Consider the following 21,886-nt stretch of genomic DNA (forward strand, 5'->3'; position numbering starts at 1 on the left):
CCAACTCCAGACCTTGGACACTGGTGTCAAGAAACCTCTCCAGCTTCAGAGAAATGTCTGCACCCAAGGCCACAATGGGTACTACTCAGCCCCTCCCCCACCCCCACCAGGCCAGCTGGAAGCTCTGGGGAGCAGGTTCTGTGTGGGTGGCTTCAAGAACACTTGGGGTGATGCCACCTGGCTCCCAGCCTGTGGGTGACAACAGTGACCTTGGTCATCCTGGCGGCCATCACCCGTGTTGCGGACACAAAGACAGAGCTCAGAGAATGGAGACACTCCCCCAGCCATGGCAAGGAACGGAGGTCTGCCCATGCACTGGACAGCACGTGCATCTCCCTCAGAACAGCGCCACTGCTGTAACTGTAACTCAGGATTCCACTGACCACTCACGGGCTCAGGCCACAATCACCTACAGTCACCTTCACACCTCAGTGTCACTGACCACTCACGGGCTGAAGCCACTTTTAAACCTCACGTGTGCCAGTGGCTCAGGACACAAGCACCACCACAAGCCAGCCCTCCCTGCAGAGGGATGGGGTCACACCCTCCCCCCAGTTTTCACTGCTTTGACATGTCTTTGCAGCCGTCCTGCCCTACGCCTACAGCTGCATGGGGGGCTAAGCGCACGAGGTGCTGAGCACCCGAGTGCAGAGAGAGCCTGGCCAAGACAAACATGCAGAAGGAGAACTGGAGTGCAAATTCCAGTGTCTGCCGGTATCACCTGGGGGGTACTGCGTCAGGACAGATAAGCAAAGCCACACAACATCTTCTTTGGTGGTCTTCACAGGCCGACACTGCTGCCCAGCCAGGGGATGGGCCTTCTAGGGTGTGTCTCCAGGAACCCTGACCCTGGCTAATTTTCATGCTTGACAATGAGTGTTTGCTCTGTGCCAAAGATGCAGCACCCAGGTTCAAGTGTAGTACAGAGCCAGGAAGGAAGGCAGTGGAGGTCTGGGGTGACGTGGGGTTAGAATTAACCAGGCAGCTCAAAGCTAAACACTTGCAGACCATCCACCGCCTAAGGTTCCAAACCCCAACACTGACGAAAAAACAAAAGCTGGACCATGAGCAGGACATCTTGACTTCTCACGAGCAGGCTTGAGGGAACCTCTGGTCCGACAGACAACCGTGCTGCCTCCTAGCAGATGCCAGGAAAGGGTATGTGGAAGGTCTCACCAGCTACATGAACCTGACAACCAGAATGTGTCAGGGTCCAAGGGCAGAGATAGAAGTGACTTTCCATCTGGAACTAGGGCCTCTGGAAGACCCTCAGTGGACAGTGAGCAGAGACGTCACTCAACCTGGGCAAGGATCCGAACCCCCGTCTGCCAACCTCATTACCTGCCTTTCCTTTTCTTGCTGCTATATATTCCTACGCCCATACTCGTTAATATACAAAGACCACAGAAAATGGTGTGGTAGCACACACCTGTCACCCCAGCCTGTAGTCCCGGCACTCAGGGGTGGAGGCAGGGGGATCTGAAGCTCAAGGTCAACCTCAACTACATGGGAAGTTTGAGACTACCCTGAGCTACACCAGAATGTCAAAACAAAAGACAATAAACGCCACACAACATCTTGACCACTACAGTCCCCTACTTCACAGCCATCTCATGACAGTCCTCACGCTTGCTGGCTCCACTGCCCAGGCTGCACCTGGGATGTTACCCGGATGCTTCAGGCTCTCAGGGTGACAGGCTTTCCTTAGCCATCAGTCTGGATGGGGGAGAGCTGTCCCGGCCCAGACGTCAAGATGCAGCCGCCCCCTCCCCAGAGTAAGGCACCAGCTAAGAGGACCAGGGCCTTTTCCTTTTCTGACCATGCAACCACTGGACACCAGGGGGCACTGTGATACCCAAGCTGCTACAGAGGGATCATCTCTTCCAGCAGCCACCTTGATGATGGAGACAAGGTTCCCACAGCCTCTTTCATCCCTGCCAACAGACTCAAAGATTCTGTCCCCATAACCTCCCACCGAGAAACTGAAAGTTGGCCACCTCATGTGACAGGATCCCAGTGGTCCACTTTTTAAAGGGCACTTGACACTATCTATCTACAGGAAGAATGAAGGACATCTGGCCAGTGGCCTAATGAGTCTCAGCTGCCCCTCGCCCTCCTCCCTCGGCTGCCCATGGCACGGTGACCCCAGACTCTGCTCTTACCCATCTCTGGCTCTGCCTCGGCTTTCTCTGCAGTCTGTGCAGGTTGGGAATCTTTCTTCTGGGGGGCTGCACCAAAGACACCAATTGGAGCCCATTCCAGGTAGAGAGGGACATGATGAAACTGCAGAGACAGGGGTGCCCAGGTTGTAGGTCCCTATCACAGAGCTGGCTGTGAGACTCAGCGCCACCTGACAGAGGCGCCTGAGGGTCAGAGGTGACAGCCAGGAGAAGCCAGGCACAGAGCCCTTCCTGCACTGGCCGGGCCCAGGGACCCTCATACAGCCAGATGCCAGGGTACAGTCTGCAGAGATTGACGTGACACTGAGGTCTGTGAAGAATAAAAGTCTCAGACAGACAGAAATCCCTTGTCCCGGGCTGAATGGTGGCTTCCCAAGACCCGGCCACGTCTTGACCTTGAGCCCCAAAGCGTTCGAGTGTGACCTTCTTGGCAATATGAGGCAGATCCTAGGGTGAGACTGTCCTGTGCTACCTAGGTGTGCTCTAAGTTTAATAAAGTAGTGCCTGCCGATGTGTGTATGACACACCCATAATCCCAGCACCTGGGAGGCAGAGGATTTCTGTGAGTTTGAGGCCAGCCTGGTTTACAGATCGAGTTCTAGGACAGCCAGGATTACACAGAGAAACCCTGTCTTGAAAAACCAAAAAAAAAAAAAAAAAAAAAAAAAAAAAAAAAAAAAAAAAAAAACACAAAAGCCCAGAGGGAGGAATGGGACATGCTGTGGATATGGCTCTGTGTAAATAAAATTCTGATTGGCCAGTGGCCAGGCAGGAAGTATAGGCAGGACAAGAGAGAAGAGAATTCTGGGAAGTAGAAGGCTGGGGGGAGACACCGCCAGCTGCCGCCATGAAAAGCAACATGTAAAGACACTGGTAAGCCACAAGCCATGTGGCAAAGTATAGACTAACAGAAATGGGTTAATTTAAGATAGAGAAGGTAGATAACAAGCAGCCTGCCATGGCCATACAGTTTGTAAACAATGTAAGTTTCTGTGTGCTTTCTTGGTTGGGTCTGAGCGACTGTGGGACTGGCGGGTAAGAGAGATTTGTCCTGACTGGGCCAGGCAGGAAACTCTAACTACAAATGACGCCCAATGTGTTGGCAAGCATTTCCACCTAAAACCTGAGAAAAAAGATTCTAAAACGGAGCTAAAAACAGCTTCCTAGTTGTCTCTCTCAAGTTAGCGGCAGCCTGCCGGTTTGAGCTACTATGGCGGGTTCCTGGCGTGTGCGTCTGACCTGCAGTGTGGCGGGAATGAGGAGTCTACAAGCGGAACTTTACTCTGCTGCGTGGTGGATTTAGCCTTTGCTAGTTAAAAAAAAAAAAAAGTCGGCCAGGCAGGAAACTCTAACTACAGGGACGAGCAAAGGTGACCGGGTGAGATTGAAGTGACAGTCAGGCCAAGGGCCACTGGGACTCTCAGAAGCAAGAAAAGTAGGGGACAGACACTGCCCTGCAGCTGGTGGAGGCAAAGAACCTGCTGCTTGGTGGCTTGGGCTTCTGGCTGCCAGCTTTGGAAAGCCCAGACTCGGCTGTCTGATGCCACCAAGTTGGTGGCCACTTGTCACAGTAGCCCAGGGAGCTCACACCTGCTAATTTTTCTTTAATCAGAAGTCAGAAGTACAGCAGCAATGGCCAGCTCATGGCTAGCAAGCTCCAAGAGGGAATGAGGGTTTGAGCAGAGTCTATGTGTGCCAGGCCCATGCCAGCCTGAGGGCAACTCTAGCTCTTGGTGTCTCTCTAGGGCCCCACCAAGATCAGCAGCCGTACCTTGGAATAGGCCAGGTGCCTGAAGGCCTTGCGGGCCTCCAGGGGCTCCAGGAACTCTACAATGGCCGTGATGCCACCTTCAGGCAGCAGCACACGGCCCAAGCTGCCAAAGCGGCCAAAGGTCTCCTGTAGCTCCGCTGCCAGCGTACCTGCTGGGAGGTTCTTAGCCAGGATCACAGTCTTACTTCGCTCTGCTGCGGCCTGAGGGGAAGAGATGAACGTGAGTGGGACAAGAGGAAGGTCACCTCAGCATGGCTTCAGCAGTGACCTCTGGTGGTGGCCTCCAGGAGACAGCCTCCATCAGGGCCTCTTGTGGACAGGCTTAGAAAGCAGAGCTGGGGGGTGGGAGGGGGGGTATTGAGCTCACACACTGATTTCTTGCTCACTCCATGCCTCACAGCTCCAGAACCGCACGTCCCCCAAATCACCCCATGCCACACAGATTCCAATAGTCCTCAACCTCAGCCCAGGGTGGCACTCCCAGGGTGGCCCCATGGGCTTCCAAAGGACAAGAGCCACATTTCAGTGCCCAGCATCCTTCTGGGCAGCGCAGACCTGCTGCCCAGGAGGTGTGGATGGCAGGAACAGCTGGGAACTTTCATTGCTGGTACACCCTCCCCTCTGAGGGGATATTCTGAGGGGCCCCTCCTCAGGCTTCCTCCTGGTTCAGGCTCCCATCACCTACAAGAGCCATCCACATCTCCAGCCTCCCAGGAAACCCTTTCCCAGCTCTGCAGCAGCCACTGGCTAGAGCAGTAAAGACTCGCCTGGCTGAAAGAGTCCAGGCTGACGCCATTGTCGATAAGGAAGCTGCGGACCTCCTGGACCAGCTGGGTCTCCCCCAGAGCCACACGTACGGCCACACTGCCCTTGGTCTCCTGTGGGAGAAGAAAGAGACCTGGTGCTGTCAGGAGGTGGCTCAGAGGGAAATGCATGTGGTCCACACCCACCGTCCTCCATCCTAGAGGCTCCCAGGACTAAGACTGCTCTGGGAAAGAATTGCTAAGAGAAAAACAACACTGGGAGGCCCGCCACTCACATGGTCAAACACTTGACTCTTGGTGGCGTTGTACTTCTGTGCGATGGCATCAGCTACGGCATTTGGCCCCATAAACAGTGTGTTCCAGTTGTGAGAACTGAGGAGCAGGGGCAGGACAGAGGTCACATGGCGGCACCTCCCTCCAACTCCCTCCCACAGGCCAAGTCCACCAGGCCTGAAGACTAGGAGACTGAGGGGCACCAGCGGGCTCTCAGGCCAGGCCTCAGCCCTAGCTCCGGGCAGGGACTCTGCACACTCTCTCCTACGATCCACACTGGGCTCTGGGTGGTGGGGAGATGCTGTTTCTGCTCTCTGCACCCCACAAAAGGGAAAACTGAGGCCCTGAAAAGTCACCAACTAGGAGCGCTGGGAAAAGTGAAAGACCATGGGCAGCAGACCCCGGGACTGGGCGCCGTGGCCACTGTGGGCTGACTGGGACCTGGAGCTGTTGGCTTTGTCCATGGCTTCCTTCTTCTTCTTGTAAGAGGATCCTGGGGCATCTGCCTCCTGGCTGGCTTCCTTTTTGATGGTGGAAGGTAGGACATGGAGCATCCTGCCCTGGAGGGAATGGAAGGAGGATGTGAACACAGGCTCTGCAACATAGTTTGCAGAGCTATTTGGAAGGATTAGGAGGCAGGCTGTGAGGCTGGAAAAACCCACACCATTTCCAGTCAGCTCTCTCTGCCTCATGCTTGTGGATGCAGACGTAAGCTCTCAGCTACAGGTCTAGTGCCATGCTTGTCTGTCGGCATGTTCCCTACCAAGAAACTCTTTGTAAGTTTAAGACATCCACGTGACACAGGGGCCTGTCACTGTGGTGAGGCCAGCTGACACCACTGTGTGCAGGAGACACTGTTCACCTTTAAAAAGATTTAACTTTATTTATGTAGATGTGTGTGCCTGAGCCTGAGTGTATGTATGTGCACCATGTGTGTCTGGTGCCTTTGGAGGCCAGAAGAGGGTACCAGACTTTTCTGAAGCTGGAGTTACAGGTGGTTGTGTGTGGTCCAACATGACTTCGAGGGACTGAACTTTGGTCCTCTGGAAGAGCAGGAAATGTCCATTTTTCTTTTCTGTTCTTTTTGTTTGTTCCCATCTTTTGAGACAGGGTCTCATTACATAACCCTGGCTGGCCTTGAACTCACAGCTATCCACCTGGTTTTGCCTCCTGAGTGCTGTGGGCCCAGGAAGTGCTTTTACCTGCTGAGCCATCTTTCCACCTCTGGAAACTGTTTACTTTACAAAGCACAGCTGCAGCCCCACAGCCCCAGAAACCTACATCCTGTCCTGTCCTGTCTGTCTGTCCCTACACAGGGAGAGAACATGAGGCCTACACAGGTGGGCGAGGGTCTAGCCTGATAACAGTGACATCTATAAAGCATGAACAAATAAGCTGAACGAACAGCCTGGGACTAGGGCAGGCGCGCGCGCGCACGCGCACACACACACACACACACACACACACACACACACACACACACACACACACACGCCTGGTTCCTTGAGCCCAGCAGCCCCACTAGTGCTGAGCGAACATACCTGGAATACCTGCCCGTCCACCTCAGCATAGGCCTTCACTGCGTGCTCAGGGAACATGAAGGTGACAAAGGCAAAGCCCTTGGGCTTCTTGGTCAGGCTGTCAATGGGATAGTGGAGCTCTGACAGGGGACCTGGAGATGGGAGAAACGCCAGTCAGCCAGCCGTGGGCCAGAGCAACAGTGCTTGGCCCTGGCCAGGCAAAGGTCTGGACTGGTGAGATCAACCAATGGCTACTCTAGACCAGCCAGGCTGCTGGGTCCCACAGGAGAGCATGGCGAGTGCCAGTCGGCTTACCAGCCTAGTGTTAAAGGCACTCTGTGTGTCAGTCCTCAGAGGAGAGGTGGGCTACAGACCTCCTCTGCTACCTGCTCTATATGCAGCCTTCCCTTGTCCCTATACGGACACATCACTTGACATGCACAGGACTGTTTGCTCACCTGTAAAATGCCACAAGATCCCTGGCTCACCGGACGGATGTGGGGTGAGCCGTGCTAACACATGTGCAGCCAAGAGTGCCTCCTACAGGTGGTGGCATGGAAGTACCATGGCATTACCACACAAGCTAGGCAGTGCTTCCCACTCTGAACATAGAGTGGGATCCTTCCCATGAGCCTGTCTCCCAAACGGACACCTACAGTCTAGACAATCCCTCTCCTCTCCTGTCCAGTCTGGCCACGTCAGGCAGGAGGCAGGAGGGTGTGGCGGGCAGGACAGCTGTGGACAGACCGGGAGGTTTCACTACCCTGCCTCCTTGGTCCTCCCATCTCTGAAGCTCCGCACCCAGGCTGTCCTTGGAAGAGCTACTTCAGGCATGTTGCAAGTGTCAAGCCTCGGCCCCATTCAGAGCCCTGCTGCCCTTTGTGTAATAATCCTGACCCCACGGACAAACACGGCCCTGTGACCAGATGAGCCGCTGGCCGGTGAGTTTTCAGCATAAGAAACCACAACAGCGGCAACAGGAAGAACAGTTCCCCTGGGCTGGGGTGCAGCTCGGTGACCAAGGGCTTGCCTGTCGCACGCAAGGCCCTGGGTCCAGCCCCAGCACTGCTAGTAACAAAGTTAGCTATGGGAGTGACTGCCCAACTGGTCTCCAAAACAGGACACAAAGGACATAGTGGTGGTCTCTCTAGCCAAGCCAGCTCAGGGTTCTGAACTGGTCAACTGGCTGAGACAACTCAAGCTGGCTTCGGGGGTGTCCTCACAAGGGGAACACATGTAGAGAGGGCTGTTAACCTTTCCCCTAGTGAACTCTTCAAGTTTAGGGGTACTTTAACTCCCTGGCATAGTCTTGTATCTTTTTTTTCCCCTTGAGACCAGGCTGGCCTGGAACTCACAGAGATCCACCTGCCTCTGCCTCCCGAGTGCTGGGACTAAAGGCTAGTTAGTGGCGTGTGTCTCTGTGCCCGGCCATAGTTAATGCATCTATTTACAACAGCCTGAGATCCGGGGTTCTAAGGAGAACGTGCCCTTCTCCTGGCTCACCCTGGGGAAGCAGAGAAGAGAGCAGTAGAGGGGGAGGGAGCTATCAGTCATGTCTGCTAGGACCAGGACCACTGCTGCTGGGCTTGGCTCCTTCATAGCTAATGGGTATTCCTGCTTCCTGTTAGTCTAACTAAACCCCTGCCTGCCTGATGTGCGTGATGCATCTGAATTCTCTTTTAAAAGCAAGAATTTTAAAATGAAGGCTCCCTTTAATAATAGCATTATACATCAACAAAAAGACCACCCTCATGCTAGGTGGTGGTGCACGCCTTTAATCACAGCACTGGGGAGGCAGAGGCAGGTGGATCTCTGTGAGTTTGAGGATAGCCTGGTCTACAGAGCAAGTTCTAGGACAGCCAGGGCTACATAGAGAAACCCTGTCTTAGAAGAAAAAATGCATTGTAGTACATGCTAGTAATGCCTACGCTTAGGAGGTTTAGGCAGGAAGTTTGCTGCAAATTCAAGGCCGGCCTGGGCTATACAGCAAGATTTTGTTTCTAAAACAAATGAGACTTCTGACAGTCAGGTGCCTCAGTGTCTAGAAAGGACAGGACCACAGTGCGAACAGCCTGAGGGAGACACCACTCTCCCATCTACTCCACATTTTGAGAGGGTAAAGAGAGGCCCGTCCACATGGTAGAGGTGCTGGGTTTCTACAGCCTCTAGTTGATGGATGCAGATAGCGCCCAGGACCGATCGGAGGCAGCACCCACCATAGGCAGAGAACAGCTTCTCCAAGTCTTCCTCGGAGCTGGTGTATGAGAGGTTCCGCACAAAGAGCCTCCCAGAGTCAGCCAGGTCTTCCTCCTCCTCATGTTCCCCGAGCGTGCGGCCCTGCCAGGGTGTGGAGCTGCTCTTTGGGGGGCCATGGGCCGTGGGGGCCTTCTCCCTGAAGACCTCGATATAACGTCCACCTGCGTGAAGACAGGGGTCACGGCTATGGGTGCCTGAGGGTGGCCGAGCCTCCCGAGAGTCCCGTTAGCCTCTGCTCTGCGGCTGTCCAGAGCCTGCTGTCTCTATGTATGATCCTGTCTGCAGTAGACGGTTCCCCAGGCCGTGGCTGGATCCACTGGGATCTCACTCACCTTGGCAGGGCTGCCCCAGCCCCAAAGAGCTTGCAGGGCCATCTCAGAACACAGGAGTCAGCAGCTGCGTTCTGGGGCCTCCCCACCCCCTAACCCCCCACTGGCTGATCTGCCTTGGGAAGGCTTCACATGACAAGCCGACCCGGGACATTGAGCGAGGGAACCCTGGCATGCACCACTCAGGCCAGGTGCCCATCCACTTCACCCAGTACCCATCCTCCTCATCCACTTGGTGCTCCATCAGGAACCATCACCTGCTTACAGGACTCACTCCCATCCTCCCTCAGTGCGACTCTTCTCTGCCAATGGCCCACCCCTGCATCTGAGCCACTTGACCATGTTGGGATGGATAAGGCCAGTGACCTCCCAAGTCAGCCAATATCACAGGCTGTTCTCGAGACTCGGAAAGCTGTTCCAGCGAGCCAGAGCTCAGGTCAACGCAGCCTGCCCCTCTGCATGCCACTCAGGAGAAAGGCATTATGTGCCCACTTCTCCCATCTCTTGTGTTCACTCAGTGGCTGCTCCAGAGGGAGGGACTGTGGACTCTCTGCTCCCTGCTGGGTCCCCAGGGCCCAGAAGTATCTCAGCACCAACGCACAGTCAGCCTAAGGACGGCCCGCACTGGTGTCCCATGCGCCCTTACCCATGTATTCCCGGTTGCACTTCAGAGCTTTCTTCACATCGTCCTCGCTGCTGAGATCCACGAAGACATACCCTGAGAGAGGACAGTGATAAGCAGAGTCACAGGCAGAGCTGGGAAACCTGTCTGTCCACTTCCGGGACAGATACCCCCACACACCCCAGCAGCTTCAGACCACAGGGCCGGCTGTGGAATGGAGATGTGGATCCCAGGAGTGAACGGCACGGCCTTCCCGATGTGCCAGGCCCACCCTGTTCCTCAACAGTCTCTGGAGACGTGTTGGTGGAGGTAGAGCTGAGACCCGGTTCAGCAGTCAGGACCACCTTCAAGACCACTGTCCCTGGAGCTCAGAACTGGGCCTGGAATCCATCCTGAGGGGGAGCCTGACAGTGTGAGGTGGCAGAGCAGGGCCACCCTTCCCTAGAAGAGTTAAGTCACATGCCCGAGGTCACATGGCACATGGCTATCTGATGGCAACGCCACAACGTGGCCCAAAGGCCAAGGGTTTTTTTCCACATGCAGCCTGAGGAATTCTTTGTTTTCTCTTCTGTTCTCTGCAGGGACGTCACCTACCCACAAACGTACTTCCCCTCTTCATGAGTCTTCCAGGGGCACTGGCCCACACCCTGCCAGACCAGCTGGGGGACCCCACGGACCTATGCTGGAGAACACACTGACTCAAGTCCCTGCGTGGCTGAGCCCCACTCCCCAGCTCTTTCACGGCCCTGCTGGCTGCCCTTGAGAACGCCATGTTCCAGGCTGGTGTCTTCCAGCTGCAGACCCAGTGGGCTCTCTCGGCTGTGACATACTCTTCCCTGCTTCCTGCCCAGTCTCTTACCACCCACAGCAGCAGTGGGCAAGGCAGCTCTCAGTGTCAGCCCCTCTGCTCCTCACTCCTGGGGCACAGGCCCACCCCACTGCACATGGCGACTGAGGTGACGGCTCCTGTGCTGCCTAGCTGGGATGGAGCCCCTTTACCCGCCCTCCCCCACTGCCCTCTTCAGGATTAAACGTGAGAACTGGCTTGGTACAAGATGTGATAACGCCAAGAGGGGCACTGGGGAAGAAAGGAGCCATGGGACAGTGACCTGACTGTCCCCGATGCACGGGCACTTTATCCCCCAGTGCTCTGCCCAGGTGGCCTTTTCCGGCCAAGGCTGTGGATTCCCACCACACGGGGCCTTAGTGTGGCTCTGCAAGAGGAGGCTACATCCTGCTGCTCCATCTGCCCCAGCCAGCAGGTAGGCCCCAGAGGGGCCGGCCTCCCCCAGCTCCAACTCTGGCCGATCACCAGAAGCTCTGCCTTATGACGGCCCAATCCAGTGCTCGGAGGCCAGGAGACCCTGGCGGACCAGAGTGGAATCCTGGGAAGACACAGCCCAAGGCCATGCCACATACACTCAACAAGGTAGAACTGTCCTCTGTCAGACGTGCCTATGGACAGTGCAGCCAACCCAGGACCTGTTCGCATCTACCAATAGAGCATGTGAGCCTGTCAGCATAGTAGAGGCTGAGAGGGAGACACAGCCAGAAAGGAGTCATTGTGCCAGGCCACCAGACGCAGGGACAGGAGACCCTCGTCTTTGCAGATGAACTACGCTGACCTGAGGGCAAGAGACGGCAACAAAGGAAATGGGTGTCTTTAAGGCAGCCTGTGGTCGGCAGCCTCGGCGCTGCGGTGCAGGGTGGGCGCTGCGGTGCAGGGCTGGCCTGCCTTACCTGTTTTATTTCCATGAGCATTTCTCACTATCCGAATGGCCACTGGCTTCAGGGGCGCCAGGAACTCTGTAACGTTTTTCTGGGAGGAAAAGAAATGTGTTTCCCTTTCTATCTTTTTCTTTTACAAGTGAAATATTTCATCGGATAATTAACAATTTAGCAACTGGACAGTTAACATTTTCTAACGTTTTCTCTTCGGATTCCAAGCACCGATAATCATACCAGGGACATAGTCAGTGGCCGAGTGCTTGCCCCCCAGTTCCACAAAGCAAATAACTAAGCGCCTGTGACTGGCCTCATTATGTCTGTTAAGTCAGCATCAACGTCATGGATCTGGCTTAGTTTTCTCCTTCCTGGGGTTTGAGCTGAGTTCCTCAGCTTGCTCAGTACGCACTCTGTCCCGAGCTCTCCCTCCAGCCCCGGGCCCCTCCCTTTTAAACAGGGGGCCTGTCCACCCTGGCACCAATGTGAGGGGTGGGGCCAGTCTTCACACCACCAACCCTCCCCTTCCCATGTCAGTGCCGCAGTGTTACTTAGCAGCCTCTACGCCCACTTCTGGCTCACTCACACCTGCTTTCACCTCATCCTGACACCCCACCCTCCTCCCCGCATCCCATCTTCATGAACACACACCTCAGTGACATTGAACGGGGCTCCCCGGAGCTTCACGGTGTAGGGGGTGGTGGGTTCCTTCTTGCCGGCTGGCTTCTCTACCTGAGTGATCACGGAGAGAAAATGGTTGGGGCGAGGGCCTGATACCCACACAGCAGGTGGTGGCTGGGACAGCCTGGAGCTGGAAGAGGCGCCTGCTGGACAGCTCCACGAGAATCCATGCCTGCTGTGGAGGTGATGGAGGTGGAGGAGGAGGCAGTTGAAGAGTCTCTACTGCACCTGACATGAGGGCCGCATGTAGTGCCTGGCAAGCCATCGGCAACCAACAGAGGCCTTGGCGCCCGGGAAAATGAGACGTACCACTGAGGCTGAGCTCGCCCTGTGACACACACTGCCCAGCACTTTCCAGTGTCTAGCTGGGCAGTGCAAATCCACAGGGGCGCTGAGATCAGGCCCAGAGCTCTAGAGTTCCAACAACCCCAAAGAGCCTCTGCTCTTGGTTTCTCCTTTGAAGCGCAAAACTGCCCTTACTCCTTTCCTGGTAATGCCAGGGTGGCCCTGGCTTCAGTTGAAGGACGCACGCATAGTGACTATACCACAGTCGTCCTCATGAAATCTGAATGACCCAATCCTGGCACAGCAGGGACACACGCCATGAGGCGAGGTGGAGATTAGAGGCCCGTGGGGTGGATGCGTCTCACCCAGGGGTGACAGGTACTGAGAGTCAGTGCAAGATGTGAACTCCACACTGCCACATGTCCTGGACTGGGCATGTTGGTGAACTGGCAGCAAACTCTCTCCCTCTCACTGCAGAACAAAGAGCAGGGCAGGAGACGGGATGCCCTGGGGAGGAGATGTGGTCCCCACAAGTGTCCAAGTGTCCTGTCACTACAGCAGAGAGGACCTCCTGGTGGGACACTGCGGGGCCATCCTCAAGGCCCCAGCCATCAATGTGGATGAACCACTGCCCCTCTATATTGTCACCTGTGCAGAGGACTGCCGAGGATCAGTGACTTGGCAGGGACGTTACCCAGCGTGCAGTAAGCCCTCTCTGACCTCATCTGTCAGTGGAAAGCTTCCTCACATCTATCCATCTTGTTGCTAAATACACGGCAAGACCGATCCAGCTCATTGACACCCCACAACTCCACACAACGGGCAGCCTTCCCACCAGTTCAGGAGCCTAAGCTGCATAGACACCCTGTGGGCAAGTGGCCTTCCCTCCAAGTCAGTCCCCTAGGGAAGGAGCTGCAGTGACCCTGGTGACCAGGCCCGGCCTCTCCTCAGCCCTCACAGACCAACACACACCTTGCTGGCGGCTTCCTGAGGTCTCCGGCTCCCAGGCGCGGCTCCCCGGCTCCCACTCTCCTGCTGGGCTGGGGAGGCAGGGGAACCCTCCTCTTCCTCAGCCTCACTGCCTTCCTCACAGTTCACCGCCTCGTCTTCACTGTCCTCATCCTCGTCCTCGGAGGACTCCTCGGCCCGCACCATCTTGGATTTCAGGTAGTCCATGTCAGACAGCTCCTTCTGTGTGGCCGCCTTTGGCTGCAGGCCTTGTTCCTCTGGGGATACAGAGGGTCAGTGACCTTAGTGGGCAGAGACAACATGCCCGCCATGGCCAAGGCCCTCACACAAATCATCTCCAGCCAATTCTCTGATGGGCAACAGCTGGCGGTGAATCAGGCCACACTCGACTGTGCATGTCGTTCCACCCTGCCCGTGACACATGGAGATGTGTCGCTCGCTCCTTTCACTCTCCTGGCTCACTCCAGCCTCCTCGGCCCCATAAGATTTAGTTATGTATGTGTCTGTGTATGGATGTGTGCACATGAGTGCAGTGCCCATAGTGGCCAGATGAGGGCACCGGAGTCCCTTGGGCTGTAGTTACAGGCAAATGTGAGCCAGTGTGTGGGTGCTGGGAACTGAACTCAGATCTGGATGAGGAGGTAGGTGCACTCGATTGCTGAGCCAATCTCCCCAGCTCCCCAAGACCCCCCCTTTACGTTCATCTTTCAAGAGTATTAAAATAATACACACAACACAGCTCATGGCAGAGGCCACTATAATCTACTGGTTCAGCAAAATCCACAAGTGCTGATCACAGTCCTCATCAGACACTAGGCTTCTGCATGCGTCTGTGCTGCACACCTGCCACTGTCTGTTACTCTTGGTGTCCCTGGTGGACAGTACAGTTTGCACTGAAGTGCAAAGGACACCTGGTGTGACACACTCAATGACAAGGGTTGCGGGGGAGGGAGCAGGAAAGAAAAGCCTGCCTGAGCAGAGGAAGGACGGCCATCCTCACTGCGGCCTGCATGACCCTCTGAGCACACTGTGGGGCTGGGGCTCTGTCCAGCGCCCTCCAGCGGTTTCCAGTGTTCAGGGTGGAGTTCCAACTCCCTTCCCTTGTGGCTCCCTCTGCTTTAACCAGCTCCTGGGCCATCCTTTCCTTTGAGCCTTCCCAAGGCTGTTCCCTACTTCCTGGACCTCTCCACCCTCAGTCCCACAGACCTCAGCTCAGCAGACTTTACCAGGCTGAGCTGAGTCAGTCCCACATCCTCACCGATAAACTAGAGCAGCTCTTACGGTGGACCACAGCACTTAGGGCCTATGCTCTGTGCTGATTGGATTGGTATTTACCAGCCACAGCAGGGCCCATGAGGACAAGACACCCTACCGCTATCCCCTAGAGCTGCAGGAGCCCTTCCGGGAAGCTTACACACACACGCTTACACACACACACACACACACACACACACGCCCTGTCCTGCCTCCTTCGCACACCGTCACCACGCACGCTCCACGGGGAACTACCTGCCTCTGTCCTTCTGCTCTTACCGGGAGGCCCTAACCCACTCTACAGGTACAGGGACTCTTGGGTTCTTTTCTCACTGTGATGGGTGTCCAGTCTCCAGAGCTGTGCCCAGCACACTGCACATGCTCAGTGACTACTGGCTGAGTCAGGTGATCAGATCTGCCTAGGGGAGAGACACCTGTGGGTGGGCTACTCATCCCCCAGATGGCTAGAGGGAAGCACCTGGCTGTGTCACCGGAGATGTCACACAAAGCGTCCTTGTGCCCATCAGGTCAGGGCCAGGCAAAGGTCTATGTGGACCGGAGGTGCACACTCACCTTCAGGCTCCTCTCCAGCCGGCTCCTCCTCACTCTCCTGGCCTGAGTCAGAGTCAAAGTTCAGATAGTCACTTGCTGACTTGGCTTTTGCTCTTGGGAGCTCAGTGTCCAAAGCGTCATTGGCCCACGTGGCCACCTGGGTCCTCTTCTGGTGAATCGACAGGAACTCCTGGAACTCAGCATCTTCCTTCAGCTGTGGCCGTGCAGCCGGGGTGGGAGGGGCGGGAAGGAGGGCAGATGAGGCAGAGCTTTAGGAGGCTCAGATCTCCAGCCCGCCACCCTCTCAATGTTCACAGCCTTCCCTCGCCACCCACACAACATTCACCTTCGCCAGGTCACTGGGCACCTTTTTCTTCTTGTCCTCCTGGAAGTGGAAGGCAGACAGGGTCACACCGATGATGGGGGAGGGAAGACGGAAGTGCCCTGCCCTGGGTGCACCCACCTTCCAAAAACATCCAAAAGATACTTCCAACTTCCTGCCAGCCAGAGACCACCCTGCCAACTGGGCACAGGGCTGGGGGCACCATTTACGTACTTTTTTAGTGTCTGAGGGAATGGAGCCTTGTGGTGGCTGCTTGGGCTGGCCTGCCTTCTGGGCATGTTTGCTCCAGGCTCGGGGTTTTGTTGGGTCTCCAAAGGACTTGCAGAATTCCACCTGCATGGGAAAGGGCTGATTTCCACAGCTGCTGCGGTCGGTACACAGGCACATGTGTGCCCTTTAGCACCAGGAGCATGGGTTTCCCAGAATGTAGTGGTCACTGGCTTGCTGGGTGCATTAAAGGGAACCACCCAACCTAGACATCGTCCTCCAAGTCATCCTGGCCACTGCCATTTCCAGAGGACTAGCTCTGCCTCCCGTGCTCTCTGGTAGAAGGTGACAGCCAATGCTCCTGTCCCCTCTGCTCAGACCAAAAGGTTAAAGTAGAGACTGGGTGGCCCAGGAAGCAGGTGATACAGAACAGAGACAGAACTCAGGGCGCATGGGGACTGGGAGTACACATTCACCTCCTAGGCTAACAAACGAGGTCGGGGAGGTGGCACCTGCCTGGTACAGGGCAACAGGGAATGATGGCTGTCAGGGTGACTGTTTACCACGAGGCAGGCTCAGTCACAGCAGAAAACAAGTCCAGGGTAACAGGGACAGCAGGATGACCACAGGAGTGTGGAAGAATGTCAGGGACCACACATAAACGGGTGCATCCCTCAGCTCTGGCACCTCAGATACACTCTCAGAGGCAGCCTCGGGAGGACACTCCCCTGAGCCACCCCATACATTCCAGGTTATTATTGGTCAGCAAACCACTTTATCCCAGTGGCACCCCTGTAGAAGTAACTGTTTCTATCAATTCTACCACAATCATAAACATGTTCAGGGCACAAAGGTCAGACAACAGAAAAGAGTACTGTGAAAGTTAAACGCTTTAATTCATCAGACACTCTGGAGAGGGCCCAGGGAATAGGTAGCAGACTCTCTGGGAATGATGCCTGGGCACCTGGAAGCTTGCGTAGCCCTGAGGTAAGGCAGGCTCTCTAGGGCAGGCGGGATGGGACTCCCTTAGACTCACTGTGATCCGGGACGTGTCAATAAAACTCCGGTTGAAATGGCTCAGGGCCGCCTGGGCTTCCTCCTCCGACTTGAAGCCTATAAAGCCAAACTTGCGGAACTTGCCATCTTTGGTGAACTTGAGGCTGCAGTCGGTCAGTGTGCCAAAGGCGGCAAATAGCTGACGGAATCGCTCCTCCTTCATCTAGAGCAGAAGGGGCACAATGAGAGGAGCTGGGGTCCCCAGAGCAAAGGGACGGACAAGCTGGAAGCCCAGAGGTCCTGGAGAGTGGCCTGAGATGAAAGATGGCAATCTACATGCACATTTTTAGGGCGGCCAGGTCCCAACTCAGAGCCGGATACCTGCTGAGCACCCCTAAGCAGGCTACTACTCACTTCTTTGGTGAGGAAATGAGACCCCAGGGCACCTCAAATGCTCTCTATCTTATCCTGTCCCCTGTGAGGACCATACCAACTACAGCATCCATCTGTGGCTGAAACTTGTCCAAATAAACACACAGATAAGGGAAACTGTATAAACCATTACTAACCATGGGAGAGAATATGGAGCCCATGAAAGATGCTCACCCCCTGATCCCCAGCACCTGGGACTGCACTATGGTACACTGCAAAGGGGTATATGCAGCTCTGGCTGGCCTCAAACTACAGATCCATCTGCCTCCCTTCCCAGTCCCAATAGGCGTGCGCTACCACACCCAGATATTTGGAAAGGGGTTTTTCAGATGTGCTTAAAAACCTGATGATGAGCCTGGTGGGCGGTGGTGGCGCACACCTTTAATCCCAGCACTCATGAGGCAGAGGCAGGTGGATCTCTGTGAGTTCAAGGCCAGCCTTCTGGTCAACAGATCAAGTTCCAGGACAGGCTCCAAAGCTACATAGTAAAACCCTGTCTCAAAAATCCAAAAAGTGATGAAGGTGCATGGTGATGCACACCTTTAATCCTAGCACTCTCTAGAGGCACAGGCAGGCAGATTTCTTTAGTTCCAGGCCAGCCAGGGCTACTAACCAGACCCTGTCTCAAAAAATCAAATAATCCCAAGATGAAAGCTAGGTATGGTGAGGCAGAGGGAAGAGGAAGGCAGGTTCAAGGTCAGCCTGGCTGACAAACTAAGATTCTGTTTTTCAAAAGACCCTCTAAAACTAAAATCCCAATGCGGGAGAGCATCCTGGGCCTTCTGGTACTTCAATGCCATCAGTGCAGTAGGAGGCTCAGAGTGAGGGGGACTAGATGGGGGAAGGTGGTGGGGAAAGAATCAGAATCCTTCTGGACTTAGAAGGGTGGGTAACAGAAGTAGCCATGAGTCAGAGAGGGCAATGACCAGCAGATGCTGAAGATCCGCTAACAGCCATGTCCAACCTTGCAGCCCACAGCCATGATGCTGTCATGTCAAAAGGTTATATACTGCACACCTGCTGCCAGTGTCTGACAACACCTTGACATTAGGCTAGCTGACCTCGGAGATGGTAAAAATAAAACACAAACAAAATACCAACATTGTCAGGCTGTGATGGCACACGCCTTTAATCCCAGCACTTGGGAGGCAGAGGCAGGAGGATCTCTGTGAGTTTGAGGCCAGCCTGGGCTACAGAGCGGATTTCAGAAAAGGCGCAAAGCTACATAGAGAAACCCTGTCTCGAAAAACAAAAATAAAAACAAAACAAAACAAAACCCATCAACATTGTTTCAACTACCTTACCATGGAATTAATGGGAAATTAACATGCTATACTATAACGTGGCTAAAAAGTCCCACAGTGTACACAGCTGGCTCCTACCATTCTCATACCAGCCAGATTTTCATATGGCTCTAGGGCATCGGTTCTCAACTTGTGGGTTGCAACCCCCCCATTGAAGGATGCATATCAGATCTTTACATTATAATTTATAACAGTAGCAAAATTATAGTTATAAAGTAGCAACTATAAAGTAATTTTATGGTTGGGGGTCACCACAACATGAGGAACTGTGTTAAAGGGTCACAGCATTAGAAAGGTTGAGAACCACTGCTTTAGGGGCACATGGTCCCACCAACAGCCAAAATAAATGTTATTATTTATTTATTTATTCGTCACATCATCTTGCTCTGTAACCCAGGCTGCCTTCGAACTTGCCACCCTCTGCCTCAGCCCATTGAAAGCCGACAACGGGTGCATGCCAACAAGCTTGGCTTTGAAACAAGTCCGTGGCTGAGCTTGCTCTGTAATAGTGAAACAGTATTTTAGTCTGCTTCCTGCTGATGCCCATACACAGCAAAACCAAAAGCAACTTGGGAGAGGAAAACGGCTTATTTGGCTTACGGGTCCCAATCACAGTCCATCATCAGGGAAGCCAAGGCAGGACCTGAAGCAGAGACCATGGAGGAGCTCTGCAGACTTATTTGCGCAACTAGAATTTTTAGACAGCCCAGGAGCATTTCCAGAGGGGTGACACCACCCACAGTGGGCGGGGCCCTCCCACGTCAGTCACTCATCAACGTCTCACAGACTTGTCCACAGGGCAACCCCTATGGAATCGATTCATCAATATAGGTTTCCTCTTCCTATGAGACTTCGGTGTGGGTTAAGTTGACCAAAGTTAACCAGCACAACAAGGAGGGGTCCTCTGAGTGTCCATTTCATCGCCTATCACCACATACGTGAGTTGGCTTCCTCCTTTACCCGGCACACCGCAGTTACCGAATTCTGTGATCATGGCTGGGTTGCCCAGTCACTACTTAAGGGGAAACCACTGAATGCCGTTCCCGTCACTCAGGTCCTCAGGGTCACTTCCCATCCTGTTTCCCCCAACAGTGTCGGGAGTGGGAAGAAGAACCGCGTGGATCCATCCGGGTGAACAACTGCATTGAGGGGGACCAGGGTCCGAGGCATAAGGTGGAGGCTGGCATCTGCCTGGAGCAGGACTATGGGGTTTGGAGTCAGGCACCCGAGGTGGCAATAATAATCAGCGGCGATAATTATAACGATAATAGCCACTCTCCTCGCTTTCTAGCGGTCAGAACAGGGTCCCACCCCCTTGGGTTCCGGACCTCCGCACTCCTGCACCAGACTTAAAAAGTCCCTCCATCCTTCGGCCTCATTCTCCGGACCCCCGCCCTCACTTCCAGACCCCTCCCCCGGCTCCTGCTCACCCCATTAGGGAGGTTCTTCACGATCAGTCGCGACATGGCTCCCGGGACCCCCTCGGTTCTGATTCACGAACCCGGCGACGCAGACTTTCCACAACTCTCACGCCACCTCACTGGGCGCCGCCATCTTTGGCGAGTCACGTGGCCTCCGCCGGGTTCCACCCGGAAGTGGGTGTGGCCTCCCTGGAGCTTCTCCGGGGAAGTCACACCCTCCAGAGGGAGGGCGGAGAACACAGCGCTTGCATTCTGCGCAGGCGCAGTTTCTCCTCCGGGTCCTGGAGACGCCAATGCCCGCTAGGGCCGGCAGGGGGCGCTGGTGCCCAGCGCTCGCAGGATGACCCCTGTTTTGCTTAAGAAATACTTTGTTGTTATTGTTGTTTGCCGGAGACGGTGGTGACACACACAGCACTCCGGAGGCAGAGGTAGGCGGGTCTCTGTGAGTTTGAGGCCAGCCTGGTCTACAGAGTGAGTTCTCTGGCTGTTACACAGAAAAACCTGTTTCGAAACGGCAAAAATCAAAACAAAACCTTTTTACAAATTCATTTATTTGTTTATTGTGTATATATATGTATATATATATACATATATATGTATCTATGTATATATATACATACATATATATGTATATATGTGTGTGTATATGTATATGTATATATGTGTGTGTGTGTGTGTGTGTGTGTGTGTGTGTGTGTGTGTTTGTATGAACATGTTCCAGGGTTCACATGTGATGGCCGGAGGACAATTTGCAGGCGTTCGCCTGGTGGGATCAAATTTAGACCTCCAGCTGAGCCATCTCACCAGATCCCTTGCTTCCTTTTTAGGATAGAGAAACTGAGGCTTTGAGAAACTGCCAGGCTCTGACTCAATGGCTGAACATGCCCAGTGGATACTGTTACAGGGTGTGAGTGTTGGCGATAACCACCCTGTTTTGCCGTCAGGTGAACCTAGGACCTGATGAATGGAACAGTTGATTCAAGTCATGTAGGTTCTAAGTAGAAAGGCAGAGATGAGAACCCAGAGCCCCATAGTGCTTACCAAGGCCTTCAACTGCAACCGGACAGGCATCCCACAGCTCTGGGGGGGGGGGGGGGCTTTTAACCCCTCACCTGCCAGCCTGGGGGTTGAGTTCTTAGCCAGACTTGCCTCTGAGGGCCTTGTGCCTGCTGCAGTTAGATGGATTTTATCCTAGGGCCCCAGAGCATCAGACTACTAAGTTCTTAACATGATCTTAACATGCATTTCGGAGTCATTGCTGGATCTGCTCTTAGGTGGGGGAGGTTTTAGATGGAGACCCCCGTTTTCTCTCCAGAAAGGTCACAATCTATTCTCGTTTAGCCACACTGCCTCAGCTGTACCCTGTATCTTCTCCCAAAGCCTTTGTGATTTTCTTCTAAAAGACATTTCACCCCCCCCCCCCACATCCTTTGTTGTTACCGTTGGTGGCTTTCTTAAGATAGAGTTCACACGCCACACTTAGAGTGTACGATTCCGGTTGGCAACATGGCTTGTAGGGTAAAGGAGCTTGTAGCCAAACCTGACAACCTGAATTTTACTCCTTGGTCCCTCATAGTGGGAAGAGGGAGCCAATGCCAGCAAGTTTGTCCTCAGACCTCCACGTGCATGTGATAGCACGGACCCCACCACACACAAAATAAATAAATAAAAAGTGTACGACTTGATGGTCTTTAGTATGTTTACAGTCTTCCGATCCTCGTCACAACCCACCTTAGGACATTTTTTGAAAAATGTTTTCCATACGATGTATTTTGATCATGGTTTTCCCTCCCCCACCCCTCTTAGATCCTTCCCACCTCTCCACCAACTCAACTCTCAGCCCCTTCTCGATTTCTCTTTAGGAAGCAAATGGGCAAACAAACCAAAACTCACAAACAAATTAGAATTAAAAAAAAAAAGACAAAACACAAGAAGCAAGCACACACAAAACACCTTATAAACACAAAATCAGAAAACATTACACACAAGCACAGGACCAGGACAT

At 54.1% G+C, this 21,886-nt stretch overlaps 1 protein-coding gene across 1 annotated transcript in view; it reads right to left on the reverse strand.

The window, feature by feature from the left end:
* Rbm19 (RNA binding motif protein 19) overlaps positions 1-20,034 on the reverse strand; it is an 86,072-nt gene extending 66,038 nt beyond the window's left edge. Inside the window, exons 1-16 of the mRNA XM_036172277.1 lie at positions 19,891-20,034; positions 16,765-16,947; positions 15,735-15,854; positions 15,525-15,563; positions 15,200-15,392; positions 13,376-13,629; positions 12,089-12,169; positions 11,456-11,534; positions 9,740-9,811; positions 8,725-8,925; positions 6,530-6,660; positions 5,430-5,548; positions 4,991-5,087; positions 4,719-4,829; positions 3,952-4,152; positions 2,163-2,283 (exon numbers count right to left, since the gene is read on the reverse strand). Coding sequence (XP_036028170.1) covers positions 2,163-2,283; positions 3,952-4,152; positions 4,719-4,829; positions 4,991-5,087; positions 5,430-5,548; positions 6,530-6,660; positions 8,725-8,925; positions 9,740-9,811; positions 11,456-11,534; positions 12,089-12,169; positions 13,376-13,629; positions 15,200-15,392; positions 15,525-15,563; positions 15,735-15,854; positions 16,765-16,947; positions 19,891-19,926 — 2,038 coding nt within the window. The 5' untranslated portion in view covers positions 19,927-20,034. The remainder of the gene's footprint in view (positions 1-2,162; positions 2,284-3,951; positions 4,153-4,718; positions 4,830-4,990; positions 5,088-5,429; positions 5,549-6,529; positions 6,661-8,724; positions 8,926-9,739; positions 9,812-11,455; positions 11,535-12,088; positions 12,170-13,375; positions 13,630-15,199; positions 15,393-15,524; positions 15,564-15,734; positions 15,855-16,764; positions 16,948-19,890) is intronic.
* Positions 20,035-21,886: the final 1,852 nt, after the last annotated feature.

This window comes from Onychomys torridus, chromosome 22 (genome assembly GCF_903995425.1).
Source record: "Onychomys torridus chromosome 22, mOncTor1.1, whole genome shotgun sequence".
Lineage (NCBI taxonomy): Eukaryota > Metazoa > Chordata > Mammalia > Rodentia > Cricetidae > Onychomys > Onychomys torridus.